The sequence below is a fragment of the Elephantulus edwardii genome, unplaced genomic scaffold (assembly GCF_000299155.1).
Source record: "Elephantulus edwardii isolate Elephantulus edwardi_28Jun2011 unplaced genomic scaffold, EleEdw1.0 scaffold00020, whole genome shotgun sequence".
Lineage (NCBI taxonomy): Eukaryota > Metazoa > Chordata > Mammalia > Macroscelidea > Macroscelididae > Elephantulus > Elephantulus edwardii.
This window is the reverse complement of record NW_006399770.1, coordinates 14190222-14202868: the sequence shown is the minus strand read 5'-3', so window position 1 is coordinate 14202868 and position 12647 is coordinate 14190222. Positions and strand designations below refer to the sequence as shown.

General features: G+C 37.9%; 1 protein-coding gene across 2 annotated transcripts in view; it reads right to left on the bottom strand.

Annotated features, from left to right (window-relative positions):
- CDC14A (cell division cycle 14A) overlaps nt 1-12647 on the bottom strand; it is a 223504-nt gene that overhangs the window by 177817 nt on the left and 33040 nt on the right. For both annotated transcript variants that reach the window (XM_006882445.1, XM_006882446.1), the window contains exon 3: nt 3177-3252. In XM_006882445.1, the coding sequence (XP_006882507.1) occupies nt 3177-3252 (76 nt within the window). The remainder of the gene's footprint in view (nt 1-3176; nt 3253-12647) is intronic.

The following is a 12647-nucleotide window of genomic DNA, read 5'->3' as shown; positions in this document are numbered from 1 at the left end:
AAAGGGAACAGAAGCAAGGGATCCCCAAGGCCTTCTCAAACCAAGAGATCCTGAACTGCAGGCAGCAGACATCAGCAGGGAGCTAATGGTCCAGGTGATTAAGGACACTGGAGACCTAAAGGGTGCATAAGCAGGATAGGAATGTAAGAGCTATAGAACAAGAAGTTATGCTCAAAATTTGTAAGATCTGTGATTCATTTCTGGCAAGCAATCTCAACAATACTCTCTGGAGTGAGCACAGCAGAAAAGCCTCCAGGCCACTGTGACAACATGGTGAGAGTAGCCTCATGGACGGTGACATCAGTCTGAGCATGACAGAGGGTGAACAGGGGAAGACTAACCTAGAGGCTGTGGGACCACCAAAGCTAGAAAGGGCAATGGATGAGTTTGTCAAGAGCTGTGAAGTCTAGTCCTGACTTTACTATGTGTCCATAGGTAAGGCATGAAACTCTTCTTTCAGCACCTATAAAATCATGAGGATTAAGTGGTCCTTTAGCGCAGCCAAGATGATCGTTAAAGGCAAAGATGGTGACGCTATCTCACATACTTTGGAGGGTCAAAGGAGGGAAGACTCTCAACAAGGTAGATTGGCACAGTGATTGAAACAACGGGCTCTAGTGAGCAGAGATGATGAGGACAGCACAGGATAGAGCAGGGTTCGATCTGATGTTTATAGAGTCACTATGAGTTGGTACTCAACTCAATAGCACTTAATGACAAATAGTCATTTAGATCCTAAAATTACATTGGAAAGTGTTCTGGTATGGAAATAGCAACCATAAGACTAAGAAAAGGCTCATAAACCTCCTTGAAGAAAATGTCTTTATTAGATTTCCTAAGAGAATTCACAAATGTCAATGTTAATTTTACTTATCTAAGACCTTAAGGTTTACAAGCTCTTCTACATATAATTTCTAGTATAATCCTAATTACCACCTTGTTATACTACTATAACCCCTATTGTACAGATTAAAAAAAAAAAAAACAACTAAGATCCACAAGACAGAAACAATCACAATCTCAGATTGGTAAACATAATCCAAAATTGTGATTGTTTCTGTCTTGTAGACCTTAGTGCTATCTGGCATGGTTCACTGAGATAATGTAAGCTTTATTAAGATTTGGGGTTTGAAATTTCACTCCTTAACCAGGTAACAGAGTATCCATTATGTTTTGGGGAATATATTATTAAAATTGTATCAAAATGTCATTCCAGACACCCAACAGACTGCCTGATCTCTGAAATAAACTGAGGGAGCTGTCTGAACTTTATTAAACTTAATACTGCTGAAAGAAAGCTTTGTAGATGAAAATAAAGCAAAATAAGACTTCACAAATATGTACCTACACTGTTCAACATAGAATATAGTAGAATAAATAGTCTTTATTCAGTCCATCTACTCTAATAATATTGCTTTAAATAGAATATTCCATCAGACCAGCAATTTCATTTTCCCAGTAATGATTCTTTTCTTTCATCACCCTACACAGTTTCTGGGTGCCATATTAATAATTATTATATTAATTTTACACCAACTGCTTACTAATAGAGCTATTTTTTTTAAAAAAAATATATTCTTCAGCCCTTGAAAGGGAAAATGAGCTTTAATCATTTTTTCAATTATCCTCTTTTTTGTTAATTCAGCCACTAAAAGCCCATTATTTATAAAAAGGATATTATTTGCTTCTTTGGTGAATAAAAAAACTCTCAACTTTATATTCTAAACATAAAAGAAGCTACATAAAATAGCATCTCTTCTGAAAAACACATTTCTCGTTTAGCTAAAAAGAATGTACATCTATCATTTCATATCAGACTAAACTTTACAAATTAAGGCCCAAAAAGTGTGAAATACAACATCTGTTATGTGAATATTGACTAAAAATATTTCCCGTTAGTACCCTTTCATCACCATTTAGCTTTTTTAGTAGACTGGCAAAAATTTACTATATATTAAAAAATACACTATATATTCTTCTCCTTTGTAGATCACCTTTTAAACTTAAGTTCAATAAAAATTAATCAAATGTGTACTTAGTCATTAATATGTGCAATGTTATATTACACATCAAACTAAGTAACTCCTAACAATTCACCCAACAGAAAGAATAAACTACTTTAACAATATATATTATACAAGCTACATAAACATTATAATTTAGCAGTCATTCTTAAAAGCATGTTGTATAGCATTTTGCCTTCCAAACGGAAACAGTACATATAAGATCCTCATTTAGAAACCTGAAAGGAAAATACAATGTTGAAGGAAGTTTGCCCAAACTAAGAGTAGAGATGTCACTGCCCTTTGTGTAGGCTAAGGGGTAGAAAATCACATACCAAAACGCACGCATCAGTGAAGAAAATCAAAGCTATGGATGAACACTGCATTTGTGGCCCTAATTATTTTATAACGAATTTCATGCTAGTTTATCAATTTTACTTGGTTGTGAACTATGTAGAAATGACATTCAAAGAATATGCAAAACTTTCAATCTTGATCAGAGAGAAAAATGTTATGTCCCAGAGTTTCTACCATGTAGTACTAAAGCTATTCATCACCTGGTGGGAATCCCTGGATGGTGTAAATGGTTAAACACTCAATTATTAGTTTTAAAAGGTTGGTGGTTCAAATCCACCCAGAGGCTCTTAAGAAAAAAGGCGTGGTAAGCTGCTTCCAAAAAAACCCTCAGCCTTAAAAATCCCTAAGGAGCACACAGTTCTACCTACTACTCTGCACACATAGGTTCACCATGAATTGGAATTGACTCCATAGCAACAAGTGCAACTCCCTCCCCCACAGCCACCCAACCAGGTTTTCATCACCTGGTAACAGTGTCCATAAGTACCTGAGGGTTTCAGAAAAATTATCCTAGGAGGGAATCTGATAGAGCTCATTAATGACGACCTGAAAGGATTTATGCTTTCTTTACTTAGATCACTATTCCAATTATTTCATTCAGCTCATATTTCAACTCATCTTGAAAAACGAAAGAGAGCAAACATGCCCTTTGTGGTATAACCAGGAGGATCAATTTCAACTTCCAGGTGAACTACTCACATATATTTCCAAAGATCAAGATTACCCACATACATGGGTGTGCACAGCCATTCTGTCTGTTAGATTGTACAGTTCAAAAGTCTTATATAAAAATATAAACATCACTGCAATACTCACCTTTAGCTTCTTGTTCAGTTTACAGCAGTACCTATACACCATTGCCAAGTTCAGAGGTCCAAAATCTGCATAGAAACTGAGTATTTTAAAAAAAGAAAAACATTACATTTAGTAGGAGCATAATTTTTTGTAATATCGATTTTTAATTTTTAATTTCATTAAATTTACAACAAGTTTCAATCCATGTTGCTAATGAGGGTCATTATGTACGACTGATCTGATTCATCAGGATCCAAATAACTAATAGTTTCACCCTCCTCACCCCTCCTGCAGACACTGCCATCAGGTAGCTAGCCGAACAGGGTTGAGTTCACTCTTCTTCAATCTCCCAGCCTGCACATTAAGCAGAAGGACAGAGAAGCAAACCCCTGCGGAACTAACGAGTATAATATCTTCATGGTCCCACTCTCTGCTTTTATTTCTCTATCATCTACTTAGTCACAAAGTTCTATGTACTCTGAGTCCCAATTTCAACCAGTCCACTCAAACAATGCTTTCAAATGTCTTTAATCAAGTATCTTTAAATCCACTGGGTTTTCTTTTGTTTGTTTTCAGTTCTCATTCTCCCAGAACCTTCTTCAAAAAACATAACTACCCCCTCAATTTCTCTCCACCCCCTTCTATCTCCAGGATTCAGTCATCGGTCTGTATCATTCTCTGGGATCTTTTCTTCATTAGTTTAAATGATAATCTTATAGAAAAAGGATGTTGCCTATGTTTGCAATCTCAGCATCAGTTTTTTCTATCCTCAACATTTACATCTTTCCAGCTGTGGTGCGGAAGAAGAGTATGGGATATACCATGGACCTCCAGGAGAAGAAATACGTTTGTCCCAGAGAAGATGAAACCAAGCTGCTCCTTGGAGACAAGGATTCTGAGGCTTTATCTGACATACTTTGGGCATGTTGCAAGGAGGAACCAGTCCCTAGAGAGGGGCATCATACTTGGAAGAGTGGAGGGACAGCGCAAGAGAGGAAGACCCTGAATGAGATGGATTGATTCACTGACTAATGAGGGTAGGTGTGTCAGAGACATTAAGATTGGCAAAAAACAGAGCAGATTCCAGGGCTGTTGTACAGAGTTGCTATGAGTTGCAAGTGACTTAACGGCACATAACAACAACATCACAAGAAATACAGAATGACTAAAACTCAACCCATTTCTCCTTCAAATCAACCCTCCAGAGGGAGGAAAAATTGCTTTGTTATTCCAGAATGAAATTACAATTTTCTCTTGATAAAGATAGGTGAATTTAAGTCATTCTGTATCAAATAGCTTACTACTTTAAATCATTGTTTCTTTCATTTTCTTTTCCTACTTACTTAAGTTCTGTTCCTAACTATAGCACACTTGTGTTGTTTAAACTCTCTCCCCTCGGTAGTCACTCTGCATACCACTATAGAAACACTCTTCCTAAAATCTCACTTCTTAAATAACCTTCCTCTATTCAGAAATGTTTCATGGACTCTTGTTCCCTTTGGGATAATTCCTTCACCCAGCAATCTGGTACCATATAATTTACCAGTCATTACTGGCCCCTTTCTTCTAGGCTGATCTATATAATACATCCCTATATGGAATTATCAATATTAGCATATCCCTTTTTTTTATCATTTTTATTGTAAGTTAAGTTCAAAGTTTACTAAGAAAACTCATTTTTCATTCAACTACTTATACACGTTATTATAATAATTGCAATACCAGCAATGTAATCACACTTGACCCACTTCCTACCTGTGACTCTCATTTCTATTTATCCTTCTGTCCTATCCCTTCCTGTCTTCTGGGATTTATCCTTGGGAAAATGTCCTTCTTTTGACTATATATGGCTGGTTATTTCAGGGAGTGCCTCCCTAGTCTTTCTCTTCCCCTTACAGTTCTATCTATTGTTTGAGAGTTGACTCACATTTTGGTTAAGTTTTGTTCCAGGTCTCAAGAGTAATCATGTCTTACTCTTAAAAATTCCGCCAGGCTCTATTAGGTCCACAATTCTGATCTTTCTTACATTTCTGTGACAAATATTTTTTATTTCTCAATCTTCTAGTCATAATCTTCACTCATCTAAGTGTTTGTTCTCCTTGTTCAGATTTAGAGATTCTCTTTTTTTTGCAGGCTAGCTTCCTCAATGTTGTTGTTGTTGTTGTTGTTGTTGTTGTTAAGTTCCATTGAGTCGTTTGAGACTCATAGTGACCCTATGTACAACAGCCCTAAAACCTGCTCTATCCTGTGCCAATTGCATTGCCTCTGACACACCCATCCCGATTACCCCACTCACTGAATCAATCCACCTCATAGAGGGGCTTCCCCTCCTGCGCTGTCCCTCCACTCTACCCAGCATGATGTCCGTCTCTAAAGACCTGTCTCTCCTTACAACATGTCCAAAGTATGTCAGACGAAACCCCAGAATCCTTGCCTCCAAGGAGTAGCCTGGTTTAACCCTCTCTAGGATGAATCTGTTTGTTTTCTTGGCAGTCCATGGTACATCCTCAATATTAGTATCGTTAATATCAGAGGCAAGCAAAATGTTGCTGAAGATCATCCAAAAGTAACTAAAAGAACATTAACAGGGAACTGCTAGAATTTCAAGTAGGGTGTAGAAGAGACCACAGCACCAGGGATATCATTGCTGATGTCAGATGGATCCTGGTTGAAAGCAGAGAATACCAGAAAAATGTCTGTTTGTGTTTTATTGACTATGCAAAGGAATCTGACTGGGTGGATATCACAAATTATGGCTAAAATTGAGAAGAATGGGAATCCTAGAACACTTAAATGTACTCATATAAAATCTTGACCTAGATGAAGTAGCTGTTATCTGAACAGAGCAAAGGAACACTGCATGGTCTAAAATCAGAAAGGGTGTGTGCTAGGGATGTATCCTTTCTTCATACCTATTCAATCTGCAAACTGTCCAAGAGTGCGTGAGGTTGGACTCTATAAAGAGGAATATGGCATCAGGATTGGAGATAGACTCATCAACAACCTGCATTATGCAGATGACACAACCGTGCTTGCCAAAAGTGAAGAGGAACTGAAATATTTCCTGCGAAAGAACAAGTCCTACGGCCTTCAATATGGATTACATCTCACACCAAGAAGACAAACATTCTCACCAGTGGACAAATGGGCAACATCACGATCGATAAAGGACTTAAGTTGTCAGTGATTTCACCTTGCTCAGATCAACAAACAACACCCTTAGTATCAACAGTCAGGAGATAATAAGACACATGGCACTGGGAAAGTCTGCTATTAGGGACCTCGCCAACAAACTGAAGAGCAATGATGCCAGTTCATAGACTAATATCACCCGATTCAGGTCATGGTCTTTTTTTTTTAATTTTATTAGTATTAATGAACATTTACAGGGATTTTGGGTTTTCATTCCTTCATTGCTGTACCATTCTCTCTACCCTCGTCCCCAGTTTGTTCTTCTTCCCCCGCCCTCCGAATGTCTGTTTTAATTGTCCAATTGCCACAGTGCTTGTCAAAGCCAGTTCTGTTTAATCTCCTTTGTCAGTGTGTCCTTTGCCATTCCCTATCACTCCTCCCTGAGAGAGACTTCACCCTGATTCATAAGGGAAAGGGGATGGTGTATTCTCTTAGCTACTTCCTGCTGAAAAGGGACGCTGTGGGTTTCAGGGTGAAGATCTTCTCTCACTACTCTAAAGGGCCCCTTTGGCAGTAGGAAACACATAGACTATTATGGAGATTGATTTTGGAATTTAAATGCACTGTTATTAATTGTGCTTAGCCATACATGTTCATATCCTTGAAGATGTATCATGGGGGTGTTGCAACCTAGAAGACACAAATTTAACTAACAAGTTATAAGTACATGAGTCAAAAATTATGGAAAAGTAAAAGAAAAGATTCTTTCATTGTTTTACATACCCTCCCCCAGGTCCCCTCCACCATGTAGCCATCGCTCTAGACTCCTGTGATGACAGAAATACCTAGTCACTTATCTCTTTTAAACAGTTTTCTCCCTCCTCTGCTTCAGTGCAGTATACATTATTGAACCCATCTTACTCAGTCTCTCCCCAACCCCGAGGTTAGTCCCATTCTACAACAGTGGCATCATGCAATATTTGTCCTTTTGTGACTGGGATATTTCACTCAGCATAATGTTCTCCAGAGTCAACCATTTTGAATAATATTGGATGAGTTCCTTGTTTTTCAATGTAGCATAGTATTCCATTGTGTGAATATACCACAGAGATACCATTTGACCCAGTAATTCCACTACTGGGAATATACCCTGAAGAGACCATAGCTGACATCCAAGCAGATATATGCACACCCATGTTTATTGCAGCTTTGTTCACAATAGCAAGGAGTTGGAAACAACCTAAGTGCCCATCAACAAACGAATGGCTAGAGAAGCTGAGGTCATGGTCTTTTCAATCACTGTCACACATCTGAGAGCTGGACAAACGAATAAGGATGAAAGAAGAAGACTGACATCTCTGAGTTGCAGTGTTGAAGAGGAGTATTAAATACACCATGGACTATCAAAAGACCAGGTATATCTTGAGAAAAGTAAAGCCAGACTATTCCTCAGAGGCAAAGATGGCAAAACTTCATCTCTCAGATTTTGGACATGTTGCCAGGAGGAGCTACTCCTTGGAAGCGGACATCATGCTTGGAAAAGTAGTGGGTCAGCGAAAAAGACCCTTAACGTGATAGACAGACATAGTGACTGCAGCAATGGGCTCAGGTGTGTCAGAGTTGATGAGGAAAGCACAGGACAGGACAGGGTTCGGGTCTGTTTTTCCTAGGGTTACTATGTGTCATACCCAACTTCATGGCACCCAATGCTTCCTTCCTCTAGTGACCTAGCGGTAAGGAGCTTCCCTGTCAACTCAAAAGCATATGGTTCAAATACTCCATGGAAAACAGAAAGGCTATTTACAGTCTCTGAAAAACCAATGGAGGGTCAGCTGTGATTTGGTTCTGACTTTATGACACATAACAGCAACAGCTTCTTAATTGTAAAGATTTGAACTGCCAATGTAAAGGCATGTCGTTTGAATTCTTGTGCAGCTCTGCAGGAGAAAGATAGCCAATCTTCACGTTTAGATTTATTGCCTCTGAAAACCCAGTGGAAGGTCAACTATGATTCAGTTCTCACTCAACCACAATGAGAGACAGAGAGCGTTCTCAAATCCAGTGCAAATACTACTAACCCATGAAGTTTTTCCAATGCCCTTTAGTAAACACTACCCTTCCCTCAAGTTTCCAAAACTCACCATCTAAACTAGTCTTTTGGCTCACAAAAAATAATATCATGTATTAAGGAATTCTCTTTTTAAAGTATAGATCCCACATGTACAAATATAGAGTAAATTCCTCATTCAGGATCTAGAGTATACATATACTTTGTATAATCAGGAAAATGCCTGTGCCCTGTCCATAACACAAAATGTAAGGCATGGATTTTCTATATGATCAAAATACTTACTAATGTTCTAAATTCTCTATTGTCCTACAACAAAAATATACTAAATATTTTTTCTTAAAAAGTTGATTCCCAAAAGAACCTTAATTGAGGCAGTACATTGGTCTAACTTATGTCCTACCACCTAATGCATATTATTTATCATAAACATGATTACACTGTATAAAATCTGCCAATAGTCATTTCTTTTTAGATAAGAATACAAAACTTAGATATGTTTATTATCTATGTTGACTACACAACAATATAGTGAGTAAATATATTTTGTAATTAAAATTTAAGGTAGCACCAAAATTAGCTGTCCCTCTAAACAGCTTCATGTGACGAAAATAACCATAAAAAAGAAAAAAAAGAAACTCACAAAAATTTTAAATAATTTCTTTTTCCCATAGTGATGCACTGTGAGCAAACAAAATATTCATGTATAATGGCCTATACCTATTACTGACACATCTGAAAGTGGAATTGGTGGTCAACAAGAATTCACAAACAATACACAAATAAGTATCTACCAGCACTGAGTAGGGTAACCCATTTCAATCACAGGAAAACTCTTGTTTAGGCCTTGGTGGAAAAAAACATTCTTGATTAACATGCTTTTTTTTTTTCACTAAAAATAAATACTGACATTTTCAAACTTTAAGGTAAAGCTGGATTTTTTTTTTCTAATGGTAATCTTGGATTTTTAAATTCATTCTGAACTAAACTCAGGGAGGCACAAAACATTTTGACCATTTAAGCACAATTTTATATCAACCATTACAGATCAACTTCAGCTTCAAAATGCAAAGCGGAACACTTTCTAAAACCAGATCAGTTTAGCTGTATATTCTTTTAGAAACAATGTGGTTAACAAGTGTATCTATTCGACCAAACAACAGGAAAAAAAATTTATATGCTCCAGTAACATCTGAGCTCTTTCACACCCGTGGTCACAGTCACCAACTTGGTTTACCGTTAGACAGTATTTACAAATGAACCTGAAGCAGGTAAGCTGCCTCTCTGGTAGTTAAATCTACCAGTGGCTCCAGGAAGAAAAGAGGAGCAATCTCCTACCATGCAATTTATAGCTTCAAAAAAAACCACTGGAGGGCCACTTACAATGTGGCCCTGATGTTCTGACTTCAGTTTTTTCATCTGAGGTCCTGGAATACCTTTTGTTCAAGTTAAAATTTTGGCCAACTTTTCAGTAACAGACCCTAAAGTCATTTATTAGTGAACAGCTTTGTATTCTGTGTATGTCCACCTCGTGAAAGGTACTTTGCCACCATCAAGACTAAGAAGCAAAAGTAAATAAATGATAGACTCCGTCCTTAAAGTAATCTGCACAACTATGTTGTTGATGTTGGTTGCCTTCAAGTTGAGCACGCTTCACAGTGACGCTATGAACAAAAGGCCTGAAGACCTTCTACAACTATCAACATTTATCAAAGTTCATAGAGTTTCCAGAGGCATGTTATTTAGGAGTGAATGCTTCTCCCACTTCCCATTCACTATAGTAGCCTCTAATATATACTTAAATTCAACGTCACTAACATGAAATAAATTTTACAAGCCATAGTCAAGTATCCAAAAGCCACATGTGACTGGTAAGTAAGGCAACACAATCAGGAAACATCTGTACCATCACAGATAACATTCTGCACTGAATCAAACTGATCCAGATGAAAATAACTTACGAACAAAAGTAACTAAGAAACACTTGGGAATTTATGAGTACCATGAGTGAGGTATAAGTGAGATGTCTGAAGAGAACGTCCTTCCCCTCTAGGGGCCATTCATTACTCAACAGTGAGATTAGCCAGTAAAACCAGTTTGAGTCCACTCCAATATGGCGACATCATGTGTGTCAGAAGAAAATTATGTTCCATAGGGTTTTGTGATTGATTGGGTGGTGGAAGGGGGGGAGGGAGAAGTAGAGCATGAGGTCTTTTTTTCACATCACTGCTGGGTCCTCTAATTTTCTGATTAACATTTGTACCACTCATGGGCTTTATCAGTACATTTCTGCCTTGGTAATTCATATCTTCTTTTGTTCAAGGGGATCATTATTTGCCAAAATTCAAATGAGGCTTAGGAGAGGAGAGTATGTGGAGACATCAGAGAATCTAATCTCCATCTTTCATCACTATCTCTCAAAGAGACAAGTTTCTCCAAAAGAGAGAGGTTTTTTTGGTGGGGGTTGGGGATTGCGAGTGTTTAAGACTTTTTCTATTTTCTTATTTTAATTTTATATTGGTTTGATGATAGTTTGTATAAATTGTTTTACAATATCCTTCATTCACATTTTGCTTCATACAACCATTCCCATTCGTTATGTTTTCTAAAACCAATCATCATTAAACTATGGCCACCATTACCCTGTCTCTCCAAATTGCCACTGGATCTTTCCCATTTCCTATATTCTGTATATTCCCGCTTCCTGTATCTTGTATATTTTCCCATTTCCTCCATTCACCAAATTTGAACACTCTAGGATTCCCCCCTCTGCTACCACCCTCCTCCCCAACCCCAGATCCTCATACACGTTTTACTAGTTATCTATTTCTATTATAATGGTTTTGGGGTTTTTTTATTATTATAATGGTTTTATACAGTATTCACCCATATGAGGCTGAGTTAGTTCCCTCAGTTTTATGCTTTCCAAACCCTCCCACGTTATGCAGTAATTTTCGAAACTGTTGCTCCTGAGTGCTGCATAGCATTTCATCATGTTACTGTACCACAATTTCTCAATCCATTCAATTGTGGTTGGACATTTGGGTTTTTTCCATGTTCTGGTGATGATAAATAACACTGCTATGAACACTGGTGTACAACACTCTATTTGTGTCTCAGTTCTAATTTTTTTTTGGGGGGGGTATATTTCTAGCTTTGGAATAGCTAGGTCAAGTAGAATTTTGAGGAAATGCCAAACTGCCTTCCAAAATGGTTGTACCACTTTACAATCCCACCAACAGTGTATGAGAGTTCCCATCTCAGAATGAGACAATTTTGTCTGTTTCTTGGAGGAATTGTACCATGAAAGGTGGAAGAAAAACAAGCAATTGTAACTCACAGGGCTTCTCATCCCACAAGATTCTGAAGCTCAGTGGGCCACCTTTGACATCCCTCAATAGGAGGGATGAGCTTCAAGTTGCAGAGAAATAAAAAAAAACTTTACCTGGCTAACACTACTGACTGCTCTAGAAATGATCACAATAAAAGGTTCCTGAAAAAAATAGAAGAAAAATGTGGAACAAAATTCAAAGTCATAAAAAATGACTAGGCCTGAGACTGGTGAAACTCCTGACATGATGACCCTTAATTGCCCTATCACCCTAGGCTTGAAAGCCCACTCATGACTCAACTTTTAGTCAAATAACAGGCAAGCCTATGAGGTGAACAATAAAACCAGGAAGGAATTCAATCTTTGGAACAATCAACTATACAAATCGAAAGGACAGCACCCCTCCAGAAACTCAGCTCAGAAGGCAATAAGCAATCAGGATGGTCAAGTGGAAATGGGAAATACAGAGAGGAAGTGGTTAGAATGCTGTTGCAATTTGAGGATTGTATCCACTGTCATAATATATAATGTGTATTAATTATTAACTGGAAAAGCAATTTGCTTTGTAAACTTTGACTCAAATAAAAGAAAAAACACAAAAATACAAGGACAGAGTCTTTGAAGGAAAAAATATCTTAGAGGCAAATATAAAGCAAGCACCATTTTAAGATTACTTTAAACATGGTGTTGTTTTTGTTATGTGCCATCGACTCGTTTGTGACTCATAGCGACCCTATGTACAACAGCTCTAAACCCTGCTCTATCCTGTGCCAAACGCACTGCTTCTGACACACCCATCCCGATTATCTCAGTCACTGAATCGATGCATCTCATGGAGAGCTTTCCCCTCCTGCTCTGTCCCTCCATCCTCCCAAGCATGATGCCCCTCTCCAAGGACCTGTCCCTCCTTACATGTAAAAAGTATGTCAGACGAAGCCCCAGAAACCTTTCCTCCAAGGAG